Source organism: Phalangium opilio, unplaced genomic scaffold, assembly GCF_054372755.1.
Source record: "Phalangium opilio isolate 3A_F unplaced genomic scaffold, DU_Popi_V2 ptg000391l_1, whole genome shotgun sequence".
Lineage (NCBI taxonomy): Eukaryota > Metazoa > Arthropoda > Arachnida > Opiliones > Phalangiidae > Phalangium > Phalangium opilio.
In genome coordinates, this window is record NW_028324235.1 from 1,513,708 (window position 1) to 1,537,356 (window position 23,649).

A 23,649-nucleotide genomic window follows, 5' to 3' on the forward strand; every position below is an offset into this window, starting at 1 on the left:
GGTGTTGCGCGAATTCATACATTTAATTTCGTATATCGAAATGCTACATTTCTATTGTCGCCTCTTTGATGGTAAAGTTGCACTAGAACTTCCTTTTCCGTACTTAAGAATTTCTTGGTCATAACTCAGTCTATGGTAATATTGGCTGAGCGTGTTGCGACAGCTCAGATGACCCATACACTGAAACCACTGGTGATTATAAAATGCCATATATTGGGAAAATAGAGGAAGGGAGGGGGTGTCGGAGTTAAATGTGACCTTCTTCGCATAACTAGTAATGAATGATGTGTTTAACCATATTATTTCCGCGGGAAATGAATATAACAAGTCTGAGAAGTATTTCTGTTCATGTGATCTTTACCCTTTACCACACAGGATAAACTTTGTTGCTTTGTCTTAAGTAGACGACATTCACTCTAAACGACAGTCTTATCAACAACTTAAAACAGATTTAAACTTCTTTTGGTGCAAACTTGAAAATTTGTCAAGCCAGCAACAATTAAAACTATGTCGGTCAAGATGCTCACAAGTTAGTGAGAATCGACACGAAATCCCTTCAAAATAATTAATTTCATGATAAAATGTTTTCGGAAAATGTAATTGTTCTTGAAAAAGCGTGGATATGTAATTTTTTCAATTAATTTAGAGGGACTAGGTCGATTAACAGTAAAATCAGTTGATTGAATTAAATATTGATTAAGGATTGAGTGTATAAAAATAACTAGAAAAAATTTTAATATCTGAACTTCAGTCAATTGATAAACCTCACACATATCGTTTGTTTTTTCGGCCTTGGTCCAAACCAAGACGTTTTTATATAATATCTGTCGCTTCAGTCTTAATGTAATTAAATTTTGAGTAATTATGTTTTCTTTACCGCTTATTAGTATGTCCAATTACGATGGTCAAAAAATGTATCTAGGCGGACGAGATAACCACTACACTACACATACCAGGTAATACTGAGATTCCGAAGAGATCTAGCTTATTATTATGTCGAATCACGATGGTCAAAACATGTATCTACCAGGGCTCGAACCCGGGACCTTCCGCGTGTAAAGCGGACGTGATAACCACTACACAATGAATACTTGGTTATTCTGAGTTTTCGAAGAGATCTAGCATTATTATTATGTCCAATCACGATGGTCGAAACAAGTACTTCTGTAATTAACTAAAATTAACATACTTAGACTTAATTTTTCTGATTAAACTAGCCGATCGCACACCCTGAATACTTAATTGTTAAATTAAGAGTATTCCGAAAAGTAACTTCGCTGTAGTTTTTCAGTTAGAGGTGGTTAAATATCACGAAAAACCCCATGTTAATCTCCATAGGAAAATTGGAAAAACCATGTGAATTTTGCTTTAACGTTAAAGAAGAGTATCAAGTCATATCTACAAGGGCCTACCGGCCCTGTAGAATTAAAAGAGTTTCAATTTTTTCGTAGTTTAGTTGGGCTTGGCCAAGTAATTTTCTTAAAGCTCCTTTTACCGATCGCTCTAATCTTTCCCAAAAGCCTCCCCACCATGGGGCTCGTTCCGCAATATACTTCCAGGTAATTTTCAGTGTACCAAAATAACTTAGCACTTCGGGGTTTCTCATTTTTTTCATCAAGATTTGGAGGTCCGCGTCCGCTCTTTTAAATGTAGCTGCATTGTCGCTCATAATTACGCGCACGATGCCACGCCGCGCAATGAAACGTCTAAATGACATAAGAAAGCTCACTGTACTTAGACTGGAGACCAGTTCTAAGTGCACAGCTCGGGTTACTGCACACGTGTATAAGGCCACGTAACATTTTTATTTTCGCGTATGTATAACGGTCCAGCATGACCAATCCCACAAATTTCAAAAGGTTTTATTCTAATATCTCGCAGCGGGGCCATTTCGGCTGTTGTTGCTTTGGCGCTGTATACTTTGCATCTTGGGCAAGACGCCACTATTTTTTTTAATTATTTGCCGTCCTTTTGGCACCCAAAATCGTTCTCTTAGCTCGACTAGCACGTCGTTGACTCCAGCGTGCTTCAACCTGAGATGAATTGATACTCCCATTAGTAGTTCAATCAGTGCTTTGCGGGCAAAATGCACGGGTGTCTTTCTTGATAAGACATTTTTGCCGCATCTATCCGACCACCCACTCTTATTATCTCATTGTCATCCAAGCGTCAGAATTTTTGAGCTTCTTTTTAGATTTTCCCTGCCAGTAAATGCTCTTTTTCTTCCAAATTACTTTCTTCTTGCGCTTTTTTTATCCAAAATTGCTCGGCTTCTTCTAACTCTGACGAACCACGTGTGTTTTTGCTCTTTTTCTTCGCGTTATTCATGAAACGTCTAATCCAAGCGGTTACACGAAGTACTGGTAGGTCGTTGTAATTCTCCAATTCGAACAACTGCTCACGATGCTCAACTAAATTCAAATTTGCCGCTATGTTTATAGGGGTTGCTCGTAGCTCGTTTTCAATTTCAAGCACGGTTTCTTGGCATGGGGTGAAATTTTGTTCGATTGGTTTGGATTGTCTTAAAAATTGGGGTCCGTGCCACCAAAGTTCATTGTGTTCTAATTTAGCTAGAGTTATACCGCGAGAAGCTATATCAGCTGGGTTCTTTATGCCCGGACAGTGGTTCCAGCATTCTTTATCTGTTAACTTTTGTATTTATAGCACTCGATTTTTTACAAAAGGTTTCCACCTATCTGCGCGCCCAAATATCCAATTTAAGGTGATAGTTGAATCACCCCACATTTCCATTTTTTCGGGTTTAACTGTTGAAGTATCTTGAAGTGTTTTTCGTAGCCTAGCACCTAGTAATGCACTCATAAGTTCTAAACGGGGTAATGTTAGCGTTTATAGACCAATAAGGGCCACGCGCGGTTTTGATGCGACCAGCACTGTTTCAATTAAATTATTTTCATACACATTTTTTTAAATAGAAGACACAGGAATATGCACGGAGACTCACATCTACAAATCCATGTGGTTCCATGGATTTCAATTTTTTATTGGACTCATTTTTAAAAACATGCCTAGGTACCTCAATTTTATTCAAATTAGGTAATTGGTCCCATCAATCCTCAAATCTACATGATATTAATTAAAAATGTCTTGATTAGAATCAAGACCTAAAAAGTATCGATAGACTGAGGTTATCACTTGTCTGAAGGATCAGATATTAATTTTTTATTTTATTTGAAACTTAAATGCATGCTTAAGAAAAAACAACGTTCCATTACCGTTTTCCGTTGAAATAAATTATTTTACTGGTAATCAATTTCAAAAATTTACTTATCTCGGCTTTTCGACCACAATTCCATTCCCCGAAAACATTTTATCATTACATTAATTACTTTTTGGAGAGTACGTGTATGGTTTCGCGTTTAAAAAGGTTCCTAAAGACGTTGCATCCCCATTCGTGACCGGCACGCTTCGCAGTGGAACTGGAACATTTAAATTATTCTAAAACCAATGGCGCCAAATTCAATAGGGACAGTAAGATTTTTACTCGCGGTTTCGCAAAATGATGTAATATCAAGTGTACTTTAGTCAACCGTCGTATTGTTCTTTCTCATAATTCAGGGTATGATCAGTGTTACTGCCCAATTTCTCTCTCTAGTTTCTAACAATGGTTAGAGACTATTTGATATGTCACGGCACAACGTTATATACATTTGTAAATTCTAAGTAGCACAAAAGGAAAAAGAATCCATTTTTATATATTTTGGTTTGAAATAAATAAACTCATGATAGTAGTTATAACGAACAGAAAGTCAAGGGAATGGCACCGGTAATGAGCAGCAAAAAGAGAGGAAAGTTTGCTTCAAGTTAGCAGAGGGACATGGTAGTGAAAATAGTAATCTAGAATTTTGTTCCTTCAAATCTTAATATATCATGAAAAATTCAAGTGAGGAGACGCCACTACCTAGAAGGATTGATTTTGGCAGATAACAGCGAAAAAATTATGTTCTACACACACTGGAACTATGGGAGAGTTTCAGGGCCGCAGGTCGCACATGATGAAATTTCAACTCCAGTTTACATCAATTCTCCCTGGTCGTACTAGTAGCAGGTTAAGCTATAGTTTGCTCAGGTCCTGTTTGTCTCGAAAGGGTAATATAGTCCTTGTAACTTTTAAAAGGTTGTTGTCATGGCTAAACAGACCTCTATTACAGTTTTTTTATTGTTTTATAGGTTGTTTTGACGCGTTATCTCCCAAAAGTAATTAATGTAATGATAAAATGTTTTCGGGGAATGGAATTGTGGTCGAAAAGCCGAGATAAGTAAATTTTTGAAATTGATTACCAGTAAAATAATTTATTTCAACGGAAAACGGTAATGGAACGTTGTTTTTTCTTAAGCATGCATTTAAGTTTCAAATAAAATGAAAAATTAATATCTGATCCTTCAGACAAGTGATAACCTCAGTCTTATCGATACTTTTTAGGTCATGATTCTAATCAAGACATTTTTGATTCATATATGTTCCTCCCGTCTTCATTTTAATTAATATCTGTTCCTCCAGTCTTCATTTTTATTAAGAATGTTAAGAAACTTTTACATTTTCAAAATCTGCACTAAGCAGAAACAAATATAAAGGGGACCATAACTTCAGCTCAATCAGACATTTATTTATAATGATACTTAAAAAAACGTAAATCAATAAAAGTTTGTATTCTTATTGTTATTAAAATAATACAATTTTTTACAATAATTTATTGAAACGCGAGGTGCCCCCCTAAAAATTCCAGAAATAGGACCAAATTGACAATTTTACAAAATTTTTAAAAAGGCTGATTTATGTCCGTTTACCATTTAGCTCAAAATTGTCATAAGCCCAATATGAAATTCGGATATCCTTAAAACTTTATAAAGACGATCCGAGATTGTCAATTTCAAACTTTTTTGTAGCATAAACTAACGTCTGTTTTATATTAAGCTTAAAACCTTAAACAAAATATAGTCAGGGCTACCCTAAAAGTTCACAAAGATGATTCCAGATTGTTAATACGCCTAAAAAGTACCATCTTCAAAATATGTAGCCGGGGAAAAGAGAGCGTGATCGAGTGGGCTATGCTAGTTGTTGGAAGTCTCGGGGGTTGGGATAGGGATAAGGGAGATGAGATGGATTGGAAATGATGATGGGCGACCTGTGGCACCGTATCTCTCCCAATGTACCTCGCGCACGCCCCTACCCTTCGGTAGGCGATTGCTAAGTGCTGCCGCGTAGCGACATTTTAATTGTATGAGAACTAGCTTCTATTTTGAAGATAGAGGGAGCGCCCTTTACAATTTCGTCCAGTACGACCCTACCTAACCCCTGAGGATGCTGAAAGGACTATGTTGCCGTAGGTGGGGGTACACAGGCAACGCTATAGGTATGGGGGTTCCACTCCATTCCTCTCTCCTTCAAGGTTGGGACTCCAGGCATAGCCAACTCCATCACGCACTCGACAACGCAAAGCAACTCGCGCCAACGTGGGAAATAAGGCGGTGACACAGGGCAAATGGCCAGTTTTAAAATTGCCTGGTCCAGTTCAAAAATTAAATCGGAGGGGGGGGGGTCAGTGGTCCACGAGACTACTAAGAAAGTTCAAGAGTAACCAGACTCCACACATTAAAACTCTAATATTTTAATTATCCACTTCTTTAGTTTAGCAGACGACGTGCTCTGGTCAATGGTCACGGAACAGTTTATTTATTACAAGTCAGGAAAGTCGCTGGCCTAATGTCCAGTTTAAAAAATGCTTATTTGGTCACGGACCAGAAAATTCATGTAAACCCGACGCTAATGACGAAAACTACGTATTTTCCGACTGAGGAGAAGCGAAATAGCCCGGCCTCCTTTTAAGTCCCCCCCTTGTATTTTGAAAGTGGGACTTGGACTATGGCGCGCGAAATGCATCTTATACCTTCTCCCTAGTAAACTAGATATCGCTTCTTGGTAAAACTTTATATAACTAAAACCTTGAGTTTATAACATATGTTCCATACCAAGGTTCATACAACTTTTGGAAAACAACTTTCCCTTTTCCAGGCTTTTCCCCATATACTTCCCTGAGTTTTCATGGTTTTTTTCGTATATGGAGTATCCTATGGAGTAAATGTTAACGAAGGAGGGAAGGGGCAAATAGGACTATTACATAATCAAAGGATATCCCCGTATCACTAATATAACCAGAGTTACGAGCTTCCAAAATTTAGTGTAATGTTAATCCTATGGAGAGAAGGCAAAGTACCTACAAGCACCCACAAGCATCTACAAGTACCCGGGGCAAGTACCTACAAGCACCAGGAGCAAGTACCTACAAGCACCCGGGGCAAGTACCTACAAGCACCCGGTGCAAGTACCTACAAGCACCCGGAGCAAATACCTACAAGCAACCGGGGCAAGTACCTACAAGCACCCACAAGTACCCGGGGCAAGTACCCACAAGTACCTACAAGCACCCACAAGTACCCGGGGCAAGTACCCACAAGTACCTACAAACACCCACAAGTACCCGGGGAAGCACCCGGAAAAGTACCCAAAAGTACCTTCAAGCACCACAAGCACCCACAAGTACCCACAAGTACCTACAAGCACCTTCAAGCACCCACAAACACCCACAAGTACCCGAAGCAAGCACCCGGAAAAGTACCCAAAAGTACCTTCAAACACCACAAGAACCCACAATTACCCACAAGCACCCACAAGTATCCACAAGTATCCACAAGTACCTACAAGTACCTACAAGCACCCACAAGTACCTACAAGCATCCACAAGTATCTACAAGCACACACAAGTACCCAAAAGTACCTAAAAGCACCCACAAGTACCTTCAAGCATCCACAAGTACCTTCAAGCATCCACAAGTACTTACAAGCACCCACAAGTACCCACTAGTACCCACAAGCACCTACAAGCACCCACAAGTACCCACAAGCACCTACAAGTACCCACAAGCACATACAAGCCCCTACAAGTACCCACAAGTACCCACAAGCACCTACAAGTACCTACAAGTACCCACAAGCACCCACAAGCACCCACAAGTACCCTCAAGCACCCACAAGTACCCTCAAGCACCCACAAGTACCGTCAAGCACCCACAAGTACCCTCAAGCACCCACAAGTACCCTCAAGCACCCACAAGTACCCTCAAGCACCCACAAGTACCCTCAAGCACCCACAAGTACCCACAAGCACCCACAAGCACCCTCAAGCACCCACAAGTACCCTCAAGCACCCACAAGTACCCACAAGCACCCACAAGCACCCGGGCAAAGCACCTACAAGAGCTCAAACGCCATGTTTTTCTTGCTTAATATCCCTCTAACGGCGTGAATCACGACAAAAATGCTGTAAGTCCAATATAAAAAATTAGAGCTAAAATGCGTGTCTCTAATAATGGTAAAACGCTGTAATTCCAATACCCAAAACAATGCAGGTCAAAGTATGTGTTAATAGTGATAAAAATCAATACTTAAACTTAATTGTTCTTAATGAAACTAAAAAAAGGCGTTACATTGAACTGTTCTCTTTCATTTAAGATGGTTCCCAAACGTATCGAATGAATAGTGTTGCTTATATGCCTGCTGACATAATCCTCTTTTTTATAAAATTCCCATGTTATGTCTATGGAAAAATATTGTATCTTTCACCAAATGTCGGATTCATTTTATGGATTCTAAAACCACACTTAACAACTTTTTTCATTATAGAATTAACTATTAGTTGGATCTCTTTGAAATTTTAACCACATAATTAGAGCCCAAATTTTAGTTCACTGGCAAAATGTCAAAGCAGCAAACACAATACGAAAAAAGTTACGGCCAGTCAAAGAACCCTCCTTTAGCATTAAAGGCGGTATCAAGTCTTATCTAAGAGAGCGACCGCTCTCCTAGAATATTTTCAGGCAACTGCTCGTCCCAGTCAATTTTATTATTTTTCTCCCTGTTATTGGTTTGTTGCCAAATGTCTTGAAAAACAATTTTTGCTACTACTGCAAATGCACATAGAAGTCCCAAAGGATCAAATACACGGGCGACAGCCTTTAATACCCATCTGTTTGTATTCTTTTTGCTCAAGAGAAAGTCAAGAAGGGTTTGAACATCGAAAAAACGGCACGTCCCTCTCTTCGTCCCACATTAACCCTAGAACCTGTAGGGCTCCTGAACTGGGTAAGCTCTGCTCGCTTGTGGTCAGACCACCCCACTTGTCTCTAAGGTATTGGGAGTTGCTTCTCCATTTTCGAAGATTCATCCCCCCTCCGCCATGATTTTTGTAATTTCTTGAATCAATGCCTCTGCTCTTTGCACGCTATCTTCGCCCGTTATCAGATCATCTACATATAAATCTTCTAATAGAATTTTGCTCGTATTGAGAAATTCTTCTCTAAAATTTTGCACATGATTTTTTATAGTGGCTGTTAAAAGAAACGGATTTGCCGTCACTACAAAAAGGACTCTAGAAAAACGTAGTATGACTAAATTTTCATTTTTGGGACTGTTTATACCTTTCACCCTGAAGAATAGCGCTGGGTTGGGAGAGCTTTTAATTGCTTGGTAATCTACCGACCGGACTGAAACAGTTGGTAGATATTTGGTTGGACTTGGTGGACTTGAATTTAATAGTGCAAAGGAGGTGGAAACTTGAGTTGTATTTCAAAAAAAGTTATTTTATTACACTAAAAAATTATTTAAAGTTTTACTAGGGAGTTGGTAGTTTCTAAAAATTATAAGGGTACTATAAGGTGGAGACCCTTTGGTCAGAGAGCTACGAATGGAATGAATAAACTTTCCCTTTCACGCCAAGCCTTTATAGAAGGCATCATTGACGTCATCGTCTTACGGGGGCTTTCACCTTTGCTTCGCAAGCGAGGTGCGGGTGCAGTTTTTGGAAAGTTTTTGGGGTACCGCTTTTTGGCCCATGACGTCAATGATGTTTATCAGGGGTTTTGGGGAAAATTTGGAGTTTTACGTTGGGTGGTTTTGAAGGGGTCTTGGCGTTTTAGGAAAGTTTGAACTGGTTTTGGGGTTGGCTTCTAAGGGATTGGGAATTTTGTTTTTCTCTTATTTTTTAAGGTTTGAATACATGTTTACAGAATAATTTTAGGATGATTTTAACAAAGGATTTTGACATTGAATTTTACATAGTTTACAAATTAATTATTTCGCGTGAATTAAATACACAAATTCTTAACACTCCCCCCGGTAATACGAAGTATTACCAAGGGCACAATTTACGCGGAATCGCTGATTTCAAGGTTGCACAAGTGTTGTACGGCACGTTTAATGTTATTGTTGTTTTTGGTTCTTACTACACAAGACCGCACTTTTTTATCACGACCGAGTATTACTTCTTGGATGAGGCCGACATTCCAAATATGACGTGGAATCTTTTCGTCGTGTATGAGCACAACGTCTCCGACTTTAAACGCGGCTTCGTTTTTAGCGAGTTTTGAATGGTGAGCGGAACGAAGTTCCATAACGTACTCGCGTCTCCAGCGATTCCATATTTTTTCTATTGTAGCTTCGCGATATTTGAGTCTTTTGGTCATTTCTTGACGTGACATTGGAATTACTTGGTTTTTGGTAAATGTCAATGGCGGCAGTGACGTAATTCTGCGCCCAATAAGAAATTCAGCAGGCGCGAGGGGCATTGGTTCTCTTAAATCATTATAGATATATGTAATAGGTCTACTGTTAATTATTGCTTCTGTCTCAATTAAGATGGTTTCTAATTCGGTATAATTTAACGAGGCTCTACCTAGACATTTTTTAAGGATATTTTTTGTAGAGCGTACTAGTCTTTCCCATATTCCTCCTTGCCACGCGGCTCTTTCTACTATAAATTTCCATTTTATCCCTTTATTACCGAAGAATTCTTTTAATTGGTCAAGCTTTAGGTTTTGCCAAATTGTTCTGATATCTGAATTGGCCTTTTTGAATGTTTTGGCATTGTCTGTGTAGACTATTTCTGGCACGCCCCTCCTAGCTATTATCCTTCTAAAGGCTAATAGGAAGTCATTGGTACTTAGCGAGGGAACGAGTTCCAAGTGGATAGCTCGAGTAATGGCACAAGTTGCTAAACAAATGTAGCACTTTTGGTCTTGGGACTTGTTTTTTACTATTAAAGGGCCTGCGAAATCAATACCCATAATTGAAAATGGAGGGGATTCTGACAGTCTATCTTTTGGTAGTGTAGCGGTAGACATATCACCTGGTTTCGCATTCAACCTTTTACATATGACGCAATCTTTAACTACAGAGCGTGCTAATTGTCTCGCCGAGGGTATCCAATATTTCTCTCTTAACTGCGTGACTGTATCACTAATACCTGCGTGATGGATTTGGGTATGGCTTCTAATTATAAGCAGTTTAGCTAATCTATGTCCCCTTGATATTAGTATGGGATGTTTTTCAGAGTAGGAAAAACTGGATTCTTCCAACCGTCCGCCGACGCACAAAATACCAGTTTCGTTTAGGATTGGTTTTAGAGGGGCTATCTTAGAGTTGGGGTGGATTGGTTCTCCATTCTTTAATTGTCTAATTTCAGGTCCAAATTCTAAGGTCTGTACTGATTTTATCCAAGCTATTTCTGCCCTTTGTAATTCTTCCGCACTAACTGGGCCTGTAATTTTGTTTGGATTTCTGAAGTTGTGGGCGGCTCGGAATAAATAGGCTGTTATTCTTAATACCTTATTAAGGTGGTAGTGTTTTGATAAATCAATTAAGGTGTGGATGCCTAGGGGTTTGGTTATATTTATAGCTAGGGTTAGTTTCCTTCTTTCGCTTGCTACGGGTTCTAAATCCTTTTCAGAGGGTTTACGCGAATTTGGCCAAATTTGTTTAGGTTCTTTTAACCACGAGGGTCCTTCCCACCATTTACTATTGTTTTTCATGTCATCGGCCTTCATGCCTCGGGTAGGAAAATCAGCAGGGTTATCTTTTCCGGGGACGTGGAACCACATTTCCCCTTTGGTTAGTTTTTGGATTTCGGAAACCCGGTTTGATATAAAGGGCTTCCATTGGGTGGAATCGCCGGTGACCCATGCTAAGGCTATTGTAGAGTCGGTCCAATAAAATATTCCCACTAGGTTTTTGGTGAAAACTTGTCTAATGTTGTTTGTAAGCCTTGCTCCTAATAGGCAACCCATTAGTTCTAGCTTGGGAAGTTTTAAATCTAAACTAGGGTCTTGGTTTTTTAGACGGGTTACTCTCGACTTAGCGGTGACTAGATATGTTCCTATTTGGTTCGCTATGGTTTTATACCTAACATAAACACAGGTGGCGTAGGCTTTTAAACTCGCATCGGAGAAACAATGGAGCTCAATTTCTGCTATTTCGTCTCTGGCTTTGAAATAGTAGTTTCTTTGGATTTTGAGGTGGTGTAGGAGAGGTAATTCATTTACCCATGTTTCGAAAATACCCTTGGTCTCTCGGGGAAGCTCTGTATCCCAATTTTCCTTGGTTTCCCATAACAATTGTAATAACATTTTTGCCCTAATTGTGAATGGGCAGAGTAGGCCTAAGGGATCGAAAATTTGCGCGATGAAACTAAGCACCTGGCGTTTGGTAAATTTCATAACCTGACTGGTTTTGATTAGGTTGGAGAGGTTAAATGTTAACATGTCCGAATTAGGGTCCCAATTTACACCCAATACTTTATTTTCTATGGTCTCAGTATTTTGTTCGAATAATTTTGGGCCCCCTTGGTTATCATGCTTTGTCCATCTATCTCTTAGATCCTGAGAATTAGTGCCCCATTTTCTAAATCTCATCCCGGCTTCCTTCATCAATTTCGCGGCACTAATGGATACTTCATAACCTTGATCTACATTTTCTACTGAAGTGGTGAGGTCGTCGACAAAAAGGTCATTGTTTAGTATATGTCTGGTTAGATCTGGTAGGTCTGTGGCTTGTTGGATGTGGTATTTAATGGTACAGCCTAACAGAAAGGGACTTGAGGTTACCCCAAAGGGTACTCTCGTCATTCTTAGGGTTATGTAATGGCCTATTTTAATACTATCATTTTCCTCCTGGAACCAGATAAACCTTACGGAGTCTTTATCTTCCTCATCCAAAGCTATTTGCAGAAATGCTTTTTCAATATCTGCCACTATTGCTATTTGGTTATTTCGAAATCGGGCAAGAATTAATAGGAGGTTAGGAGTTAAATTGGGACCTGGTAGTAGGCAGTCATTTAGGGAGGGTTTCCCATAGGCATGTGATGAGCCGTCTAAAACGACACGTGTTTTGGTTGTTTGGACATTTTCCCTTTCTACACCCTGGTGTGGCATGTAATACATGCCTGGTTTTGAGATAGCTAATTGGTCTTGGGGTACTACTTCTGCTATGCCTAGTTCTAATTGTTCTTTAATTACCGCCTTATAGCGTCCATAGTAGCTGGGGTCTCTTTGGAATTTCTTTTCTAAACTTTGGGCTCTTTTCATGGCTACAGCTTGGTTGTCTGGTAATGTTTCTTTGCTAAGGTTCCATGGAAATTTTACCACGTAACGACCTTGGGTATCGTCAAACGTAATATCCTCAAAAAAGGTGGTTAAGGCTAGGTCATTGGGATTTTCCTTAATTTCTGAGCTATCAATACCGAGGGTTTCTAAATCAAAAAATGTTTTTAAGGTTTGATTTACTCGTTTTTCCCCTAAGCTAATTAACATGGAGGTTACAGACTGGTTGGATTTAGCTAAGGTTGAGCTCTTTTCTGGTCCACTTAGGCACCAACCTAATTTGGTCTCTAGCGCTACTGTGCGGGGTCCTATTCTTTCTGTTCTCCCGCTGACGATTTCCCAATAAAAATCAGCTCCTATTAGGATATCAATATCAGGTTGTTCTGATTCAATTTCTAAGGCGGGTTCACAAGCTAAACTTATCCCCTTGGTTTTCAGGATTTCTTGAATTTCTGAATCATTGGATTTAGAAAAGTCGTATGTTAAGAACCTTTGGACAATACAAATGATTTCTACTGTTTCATTTGGGTTTTGTTTATTCTCTAAGGTGACCCTTACTCTCTTATGTTTTTCTTGGTGGGGATCTTTGTTCTCGAAACTAAAAACATCTAATTCTTGGTCCCCCACTATTGGTAGGTTTAATTTCGTGGCAAGTTCTTCCTTTATAAAACTACCTTGGCTCCCCCCGTCTAGGAAACACTTAGCTATTCTAGAGTTTTTTGGTTGGGAGGGATGTTTGGCTAGGGCTATAGCTCTTTGGAGCAGTACATTTTGGCTGCAGGTTTTAATTGGCGCCAAGGCCATAGTTAGGTTTTCTACTGGATTTTGGTCTTGGTATTTTACGTGCGTTTGGGCGTGGTTGTTTTCCTGACTTTGGTTTTGCACGGGAACTAAATATTGGACTTGGTTCTGGCCCTGATTTTGGATTTGGTAGGCGTTTTGGTTTTGGACTTGCGCCACTAATTGGGTTTGGGCTTGATTGGTTGACCTTTTGTGAGAGGGGTTTTGTTCACATACGGCGAAATGATGCATTCTACCGCATGTTTTGCAATTTCTAAATCTAGATGTACACCTTTGAGCGTCGTGGTTATTGCGAAGGCAGATGTAACATCTTCCGCTATCCCTAATTATTATTCTTTTTTGTTCCATAGTATAATTGGCGCAATTTAGGGTTTTATGGGTATCGTTTTTGCAGAATATACAGTAAGTAAATTCCTGGTTTTTAGGAGCTTTATTTACTCCGGTGGCTAACTGGGCAGCTGACGGTCTTCTAGGATTGTTATAATTATGTTCGTACCTTGATCTATTTCTAAACCTATCTGGAATCTTTTCTGAATTTATGGAGCTGACTAAGGGCATTGTTCTCTGACCGTCAACTAGTAATTCGGCCATTTCTCTACTCTCCACTTGTCCCCTTAGAAATTCTACTAATTCGTCGGGGTCCCAATTGTGGATGGTTTTCTCTGAGCACAGTAGGCGGTCCTTATATCGTTAGGTAAACAGGCTAGAATATTTGGACAAAACCCTTCGGCTTTTACGGTTGGATCTATTCCTAAACTCTTAAGGCTTCTAATGCTAACCTCGCAATTATCTAAAAGGGTAAGGAGGGCCTTTACATTGTTTGAATTTGCAACCGGCTGAATTTCTTTTAATTTCTTATAATGGAGATGGACTGCCATGTCATTTTTATCGTAACGTTTTTTAAGAATTTTAACCGCTTCATCGTAAGAACTGTCTACTTCGTCAAATCCGTCGATGGCCTGAAGGGCCTCGCCTTCTAAAAATCCCGTTAAATAAATGAGCTTTTCTACCTTGTTGTTTTTCGATGACCGCGTTAAACCTTGACCAGAAACAGTTCCATTTCGCGTGGTCTCCTGAAAATGTTGGAATTTTTATCTCCGGCAGCTTGGAGTTGTTTCTGGGTACACTGGTGGGTGGCTGGTTTGGTGTGGCGTTGACTCCGTTGATCTGCGTCGATCCACTATAGTTGGAGGTTGAAGAAGTTCCGTTGGTTTAGTGGGCCTTTCGGGCAGCTCTTTCGGCCTTTAGTTTTAATTCCGAAATTTCCTCACGGAAGGCGATGGTGGCATCTGATTCGGTTTCCATCTCATCATCGTCCGTAATCAGGCTTAGTACTTTGGCGTCCGCGACTATGACGTCATCTTCCCTTTGGATAAGCATGGCAATAGCGTCTTCCACTTCTTCCGCGTCGATGCATGCTCCCTTTAGGAGGCTTTTAAGCGCGTTTATTTTTCTGGTGGCGGCGTTTCTCGCGCTTTTTTGGGAGGCGCGGGCAAGTTTCGTCTCTCTGACTGGATCCGTTGGTTTAGTGTTAGCCATGTTAGTGGCAGAATTCGCGGCGTTTTTGGAGGTTTGTGTAGTCCGCCTGGTCTGCTCGCTTCCAGAGGAGTTGGTGGTGGTTGTTTGGTGTGATCCAGAGGTATTGCATTCGTTTTCGGGATCTGGCATTTACGCGAGGAAGTCCGGTTTAATTACCGAGGAAGTCCGGTTTAATTACCGAGGAAGTCCTGTTTAATTACCGAGGAAGTCCGGTTTAATTACCGAGGAAGTCCGGTTTAATTACCGAGGAAGTCCGGTTTAATTACCGAGGAAGTCCGGTTTAATTACCGAGAAGTTCAATTAAGATCGGGTTTAAATACCGAGGAAGTCCGTATTAATTTACGAGTTCATTTAAGATCCGGTTTAAATTCCGAGGAGTTCAAATTAATTTCCGGTTTGAATACCGAGGTGGATCGCATTAAATTACGAGGAGTAAAAGTTCGAATTTCCGGTTTGAATACCGAGGTGGATCGCATTAAATTACGAGGAGTAAAAGTTCGATTTACATACCGAGGAGTTCGTTTAAAGGTTCCGGTTTTAATCCCGGGTCTTACGGCACCATGAAGAATAGCGCTGGGTTGGGAGAGCTTTTAATTGCTTGGTAATCTACCGACCGGACTGAAACAGTTGGTAGATATTTGGTTGGACTTGGTGGACTTGAATTTAATAGTGCAAAGGAGGTGGAAACTTGAGTTCTATTTCAAAAAAAGTTATTTTATTACACTAAAAAATTATTTAAAGTTTTACTAGGGAGTTGGTAGTTTCTAAAAATTATAAGGGTACTATAAGGTGGAGACCCTTTGGTCAGAGAGCTACGAATGGAATGAATAAACTTTCCCTTTCACGCCAAGCCTTTATAGAAGGCATCATTGACGTCATCGTCTTACGGGGGCTTTCACCTTTGCTTCGCAAGCGAGGTGCGGGTGCAGTTTTTGGGGTACCGCTTTTTGGCCCATGACGTCAATGATGTTTATCAGGGGTTTTGGGGAAAATTTGGAGTTTTACGTTGGGTGGTTTTGAAGGGGTCTTGGCGTTTTAGGAAAGTTTGAACTGGTTTTGGGGTTGGCTTCTAAGGGATTGGGAATTTTGTTTTTCTCTTATTTTTTAAGGTTTGAATACATGTTTACAGAATAATTTTAGGATGATTTTAACAAAGGATTTTGACATTGAATTTTACATAGTTTACAAATTAATTATTTCGCGTGAATTAAATACACAAATTCTTAACACACCCAAATAAACCTCAAGTCATCCCTTTCGCTTTCTGACACACCAATTTGATGAAAGGCATACCGCGATTTTGATTTCTCTAAAGCGAATCAAGATCCCAAACAGCTCTGGCAAGAGATTGAGTCCGGATTCAACGCATTCATTTAGGGATGGCTAGCTTTTGATGTGGGAGGACGCATCACATACCACTCTAATCATAGTTGTTAATCTATCTTTTTTAACTATGCCACGGTGGGGGAGATAGTATATAGGACCAGTTAAATTTTCCGTTTGCGTAAAAGGTACCTGCTCTAAAATTCCGGTGTTGAGCTGATCCTCTATTATGGCATTGTAGGCCTTAAACTCGCTCGGCTTAGCTCTTAATTTGCTTAATAAGTTCAAAGTCCTTCTTTTTGCTTCCCCAAAATTGTTTCCAAGTTCATTCGTGTTATCTTTTCTAGGAAGTGCAACTGAATAACGTCCGTCCCTAAATTCTATTATTTCTTGGAAGGTTTTTGAAACGTCATTTTCCCCAAGTGTTTCTATTTCGCTCTTAGCCGTTATCCCCACGTGCTCTAAATCCCAGAATGAGGAAACTTATTCAGTTAAATGCTCGTCCGCATTGAGTTGGGAAACTGATACCTTCATTACGGCTTTATTATTTGCACTTATTGCGGTTGCGCTCATATTAGTTGGACCTTGTAATGTTCAACCTAATTTTGTGTCAATTGCTACCAAACCCTTGCCAAGACTCAGAATAGTGGTGGCTTTAGCCACCTTCCGCTAACAGTCTGCCTCAATCACAATATCTATTGTTTTGACCCTTTTAGCTCCGCCCTTATCTTGAACATCGGCTAATTGTAGCCCTCTACTTTTTCATTTCTTGGGCAATTTCTCTACCTGTACGGTTAATGCTGCTCCTGATATTTTAGGTGTTTCTAGTGCCTGTATTTCTACTGGATCATTGCTCTGAATATTCTTCAATACTATTTTTACCTTGCGCCTAACAGACACTATGGGTTCATCCCTCCCAAAAGGATGAATACTGAGAGTTTCTTCCCCAATTTGCTCTAAATTTAACTCTCGGGACAATTTTTCTTTCACAAAGCATCGATGGCTACCTCCATAAATAAACCACGCGCTCTACCTATTTCGTCGTTTGAACCCATTATTGCTGTCTGCACGGTTTGAAGTAATATCTCGGGCACTCCTTTCCCCCTTGGTGAGGCCAAGTGTAAACTAGCTACTTCTTGGTTATCAGGCAAGCTCTCTTGCTGAAACGCTCTCTTTGGCTCGGTATTGTTATCTAGATTTTCTACGCACAGAATTTGGTGATGGTTATGGCCGCATTTCCTACATCTTTGAATTTTACCCCTACAATATTGCGCGGAGTGTCCCGTGTTTAAATACAAAAGCACAATTTTTTCTTTAGTGCAATCCACTTTTTCTCGGTGACATCAAGCCTGTCGCAACTATAGTAAGGATGGGGCCTTCGCAAAAAGGACATGCTCGGTTGTAAGATTTTACACCTGTAATTATAACAGCGGCTGAAGGCATTGATTTTGGTCTACTCCAAGAATTGAATTTATGCTTATCTTTGTTAGGGTCACGTTGCTGGGCGCTAGTGTTTGATTTTATTGGGAGCGTTTTTCTTATAACGGACAAGGTATAAAAATCTTAAAGTCGTGGTTTAATTTAATAGAGTTTGCTTTATTAGCGCGTCAAACAAATGTTACATTCGAGGTTGTTACTAGAGTGAGACAAATTATTGCATTTACAGTTTCTTTATATATCGTTAAAGGGAAGCATAAAAAACTAATGTCGATATCTTATACAAAAAAATCATATTCATTTTTTTGCCAACTAAAATTATAACTCAACAAAAAATTATTTTACACAAGGCTCTTTCTTCTATTTCGATTTCAACCCGCAAAAAATCAAGCATCTCCTCCAAATTCCAAATTGAGACTTCTATTTCGTCTATTTTCTCTTTTTTCTCAAACTCCCTACAACAAACCTCCTAACATTTGGGCGAACAGTTCTCCGGAGTCCGTAGTCAAAAGCCCTAAAGACTGCGCACTCCTAACCTCTATTTGCACAGAGTCATGCAAATGCCTGAGTCCACTTACATCATCAGATTTTTGCACAGACATTAACTCCAAAAAATTGTTTAACCTTTCGCTCAAAACCATTCCCTTACGTCCAAAACGATTCTTTAAAGTATTTATTGCAAACTCGTAATTTTCGTTAGAAACTGTAATGCCCTTAAGAGACCTTTCCGCGAAACCCTCTAAGTATGATTTTAGGTAATTAAACTGTCTGAATTAGATAAAGCACAATTATTGTGGATGGCTCCTTCGCAATGTCCCCAAAATTCGAACCACATATCGTGGTTGCCGTCGAATTTTTTAATTTGTAGTTGAGGTAGCTTGACCGTTGTTGTTGCTCTGCTCGTTGTTTGTAATCTCGTAAAGATATTCCAGTACCAACCGTCGCTCCGTTTCCGTTCTTTCCTTCGTACCGGTCTCTTTCGTTCCTTTCAACTATCCGCTTCGCTCGGCCTTCCATAAGGTTATTTCTTCCGTCCACGTATCGACTTCTTCATTTTCCTTATCTATTTTATCATAAGTCTATTATGTAAGGTCCTCATAAGTCAGAAACAAAGTCAATTTATGCCATTAGCAAGTGCCCCTAATGAAGGTAAGGAAATTTCATCGACCCCTGTCGGACTCTGGAGGTACCACAAAGCGGAGCTGACGTAATCGAATTTCGTATTGCGCATGTCTTAAAGAATGAATCGTAGGCAAGTTTAAAAATGGCGGCGGCCTGGAATGGAGCTGGGAGGTATTAGCCTAAACTAAAGTATTATTAAATGAAGAAGTGCATTTAATTAACACATAAATAGGTAGAATGTATTCAAGGTTAGTAGAAAACAATTTTCACGAAAGGTATCTAGTGTTGCTATTAGATTATCTTCTTCACACCGTTAAAGATGTTCAATCTGAGGTTAAGAGTTGTGATTTTAAAGTCTTATCAAGAAAAACTGCCAGATACATTACTTCAGTCAGTTAACTGAGAGTGTAGCTTGTTTTCATCTTGTAACTCAATTTAATCTTCCACATAAAGATGACAACGACCGCTTTTACTTGTCTCCGCCGTTATATTTAAAGTATGTGACATGATTTTACCAAATAAACAGCAATGTAAACGGTATCCGCTGCCATTCCCCAATTGGCAAAGTTGAAAGTCCTATCCTAACTTCCGGTATAAGCAAACAGCCTAGGAATTATAGATGGCGCTTTAATCGTACTCGCCAAATTTACAAAATGTTAATGCGAGTACAATGCCGGTAGTATATGACCTAATTGGGGACTCATACTTATGGGGACCTTTCATAATAGACTTATGATTTTATCCATATCCGCTATTAGGTCTATTATTGTCCCATTTAGACTCGTTAGCTTCTTTTCGCTTTCGACAATTCGAGCGACTTGATCCAATAAAATGTCTTCGTCAGGCATCTCAGCCATTAGCTCAGATTGAATTAAGTCTATCGCTTGTTTTAAACTTTTGCGTAGCACGTTACGCCTGCTCTCAAGTTTAGTTAATTCGGCCATGTTCGTGTTATTAAAGTTCACCCGCACTACATACACATCCCGGGTTTCGGGACCAAAATTAGAGTGGCGAAATTAAGTTCATATCGCCGGTCCCTGGTTCTGCCGAAGTTATTTTTGTGTGGGAAACGATGGTAGCGGACTGAAGCATTACCAACGCCAGCTCTTTTTTGAAGTGTATGTTTAGGTTAAATAAAGCACACTTTTGCTCTGCACATAATTACTTTTATTAATCTCGGTTCTTATTTAATTGTTATTTTGCACTAATTCGCTCTCTTAAACCTTTTTAGTTAATGCTTGCATTTTGCATTTATTTTCTTTAGCTCGCTCTTTATATTTTTAGTTTTTACCAGCTCGGACGCTCGATGCTCAATGTCTGAATACTTATTCTATTCCAACGGTTCTCCCTTTTATTTTTTGGTTTTCTACGAATCATGCTGGCTTCTATACAGCACCGATTTTCACCCTTCCTTACCCTTAGTGGCAGTAAGCTCAGCCCGTGACACGTTATCACATCTTTTTATCTATTTAGAAAAGCCCCGACACAACAACGTCGGTGGCCGCACCTGGATTTCTATACAGTTCTAAAAGGTTTCTTTTTCTTACAATATTTACAAGTTTGCATGGCCATGCACAAGATAATTTATATACAAAAATAGATCAAAGAGAAATTATACACAACAATCATGGATAAAGAATGCGCGTGCGGAAATTGGTTTTCACGCTATAGGATCGGCAACTCCCTATCTCGGGCGACAGAATATTCTGTATACACTCTGTTACAACGTCGGTTGTCAGCACGCGCAAACCTAGGTCTCTATGTAATCAGTGGCGCCGCTAGAAACGTTTGCGGGGTAAGCGGTATAATAAAAAGGCGTTGCTACCACGAATTTAATCGTTATTATTTATTTAAAGTATTATTTGTGATTATATCGGTCTAATACATAAATGATAATCTTCTATTTTGAGATTTTGCAAATTCATCAACAACAGTTGTGGGATTGTCCCTTAAAACGTTACAGATTTCGCTGTTGATTGATAGCAGAGCTAGATTTGATAGCCTACTTTCCTTCATTGCAGTTCGCGAGTAGACTTTTATTCGTTTTAGTGCACTGAAACTTCTTTCACAAGAGGCTTTCAATTCTATATCTAGAAAAATACAATCCTTTTTTCTTGCTAGACCATCGATTTTGACAGCTTTGTACAAGTTGATGCCCTCATCGTGTTATGATCCGAAGTTATTTGGCTTTTAATTGAACTTGAAAGCTCTCCCCTCAAAATGATTTCGTTGCTGGAGCAAGCGGCTGCGGCAGCCTCAGGCTCCGCTATTTCTACTTCCGATGCCGCGGCAACATTTTTCTCCTCAGTTGATGAACTTATGTCTTGCAAAGCAGCGGCTGAATGGCACAAGAAACGATTCCTCGACTGTTTCTGGTTCTCAATAAGTTTTTTTATTTTTCTTAATTTTTTCCCGTTTTTTGGCACACGATTCATGTTTTTCCTTTAAAACCACGTTAATTTTTCAATAAGATAAATTTTAGATGTATGAAGTTAGAAAATAACTATGTAACAAATTTATCAGCAAAAGATTCAGAAGACCTACAGTCCCATTTGAAAAACACTTGCGAACTAGAGATTTAATTCTACTGACCCACTCAATGGACATTGCCTCATTGGTATTTACATTTTTATTTACTATTTCGAAATAAGAAGTAACAGTAGAGAGTTTAAGTTCCAATACGTGAAAGCTTCTACAGTGCATTGGACAAATGCACTGTAGAAGCCTACAAGAATTGCAGCATAAACTCTCTAATAATTAATAAAAACTGTCATTGTAGACAAAGACTGGAAAGTGTAAAAGATAAGGTTTGAAAATGAACTGCCTGAAGTAACAGATATTAAAATTTTCACTTTTGAAGACATCATTATAAAACATCAATTATTTTAAAAAATTCTTATCTTACTTTTTTTCACCAAAATTTCATTTTCCCAAAATATTTTTCAGCAATATTTACCAAGTATTTTGTCCTCAATAGTAGTTGTCACCTAGAAGGGTTTAAGGGATACTAGCTTGGTACTGGTTTTACTTTCAACTAACATTTGATTCTAGGAGATTCAAATGGTTGGATATCTGAAAAGATTTCTCTTGAAGAGTTTAAATTTTTATATTTTAAAATTGAAAATATTGCGAAGCGGAAAATAATATAGGCCTTTTCTTTGTGATTTAGTTATTAGTGTCGAAAAGATCTGTAGATTAATCGTGATCTTTGAGAGCAACACAGCACGTTAATATTTAATACTTTGAAAGCTTTACAATTTAAGAATACGTTTTGTAAAGTTTTAATACGGTTTATATTTTGTAAGCTCTCAACGATTTTCTCACGTTATAGGGTCAATTTTCTACCTAATTTTAAATTTTTGATAAAAAATAAAATGTAAAGCCGTAGTATTTTTAAAATAACGCGCATGTTCCTTTTTAAAATACTTTCCCGAAGTAATTTTGGTGAAAAAAAGTAAGATAAGAATTTTTTAAAATAATTGATGTTTTATAATGATGTCTTCAAAAGTGAAAATTTTAATATCTGTTACTTCAGGCAGTTCATTTTCAAACCTTATCTTTTACACTTTCCAGTCTTTGTCTACAATGACAGTTTTTATTAATATCTGTCACTTCAGTCTTCATATTAATTAAAATTGTTTAGAAAATATGGGAGAAAAAGTCTTAGGGCGTTGCGCGTCCATCGGTAATTACCGGTCGTCGGTAATCTAGCTTAATTTCCGGTCGTCGTTAATCTAGCTTAATTTCCGGTCGTCGTTAATCTAGCTTAATTACCGGTCGTCGGTAATCTAGCTTAATTACCGGTCGTCGGTAATCTAGCTTAATTACCGGTCGTCGGTAATCTAGCTTAATTTCCGGTCGTCGTTAATCTAGCTTAATTACCGGTCGTCGGTAATCTAGCTTAATTACCGGTCGTCGGTAATCTAGCTTAATTTCCGGTCGTCGTTAATCTAGCTTAATTTCCGGTCGTCGTTAATCTAGCTTAATTTCCGGTCGTCGTTAATCTAGCTTAATTTCCGGTCGTCGGTAATCTAGCTTAATTACCGGTCGTCGGTAATCTAGCTTAATTACCGGTCGTCGGTAATCTAGCTTAATTTCCGGTCGTCGTTAATCTAGCTTAATTTCCGGTCGTCGTTAATCTAGCTTAATTACCGGTCGTCGGTAATCTAGCTTAATTACCGGTCGTCGGTAATCTAGGTTAATTACCGGTCGTCGGTAATCTAGGTTAATTACCGGTCGTCGGTAATCTAGGTTAATTACCGGTCGTCGGTAATCTAGCTTAATTACCGGTCGTCGGTAATCTAGCTTAATTACCGGTCGTCGGTAATCTAGCTTAATTACCGGTCGTCGCTAATCTAGCTTAATTACCGGTCGTCGGTAATCTAGCTTAATTACCGGTCGTCGGTAATTTAGCTTAATTACCGGTCGTCGGTAATCTAGCTTAATTACCGGTCGTCGGTAATTTAGCTTAATTACCGGTCGTCGGTAATCTAGCTTAATTACCGGTCGTCGGTAATCTAGCTTAATTACCGGTCGTCGGTAATCTAGCTTAATTACCGGTCGTCGGTAATCTAGCTTAATTTCCGGTCGTCGTTAATCTAGCTTAATTACCGGTCGTCGGTAATCTAGCTTAATTACCGGTCGTCGGTAATCTAGCTTAATTACCGGTCGTCGGTAATCTAGCTTAATTACCGGTCGTCGGTAATCTAGCTTAATTACCGGTCGTCGGTAATCTAGCTTAATTACCGGTCGTCGGTAATCTAGCTTAATTACCGGTCGTCGGTAATCTAGCTTAATTACCGGTCGTCGGTAATCTAGCTTAATTACCGGTCGTCGGTAATCTGGCTTAATTACCGGTCGTCGGTAATCTAGCTTAATTACCGGTCGTCGGTAATCTAGCTTAATTACCGGTCGTCGGTAATCTAGCTTAATTACCGGTCGTCGGTAATCTAGCTTAATTACCGGTCATCGTTAATCTAG

At 39.3% G+C, this 23,649-nt stretch overlaps 1 protein-coding gene across 1 annotated transcript; it reads right to left on the bottom strand.

Annotated features, from left to right (window-relative positions):
- Positions 1 to 2,190: 2,190 nt before the first annotated feature.
- LOC149594067 (uncharacterized) lies at positions 2,191 to 14,787 on the bottom strand. The gene is made up of 4 exons (XM_089861609.1): positions 14,470 to 14,787; positions 14,028 to 14,321; positions 9,337 to 13,929; positions 2,191 to 2,649 (listed from the first exon to the last, which is right to left on the bottom strand). Exons 1-4 carry the CDS (start codon positions 14,785 to 14,787, stop codon positions 2,191 to 2,193), a joined length of 5,664 nt encoding a protein of 1,887 aa, XP_089717735.1.
- Positions 14,788 to 23,649: the final 8,862 nt, after the last annotated feature.

Coding starts and splice junctions, on each gene's coding strand:
- LOC149594067 (XM_089861609.1), bottom strand. CDS start 14,787: ATGGCTAACACTAAACCAACGGATCCAGTCAGAGAGACGAAACTTGCC. Junction 14,322..14,469: donor CCGAAAGAGCTGCCCGAAAG/GCCCACTAAACC, acceptor CAACATTTTCAG/GAGACCACGCGAAATGGAAC. Junction 2,650..9,336: donor ATGTCGGCCTCATCCAAGAA/GTAATACTCGGT, acceptor TAAATACAAAAG/TTAACAGATAAAGAATGCTG.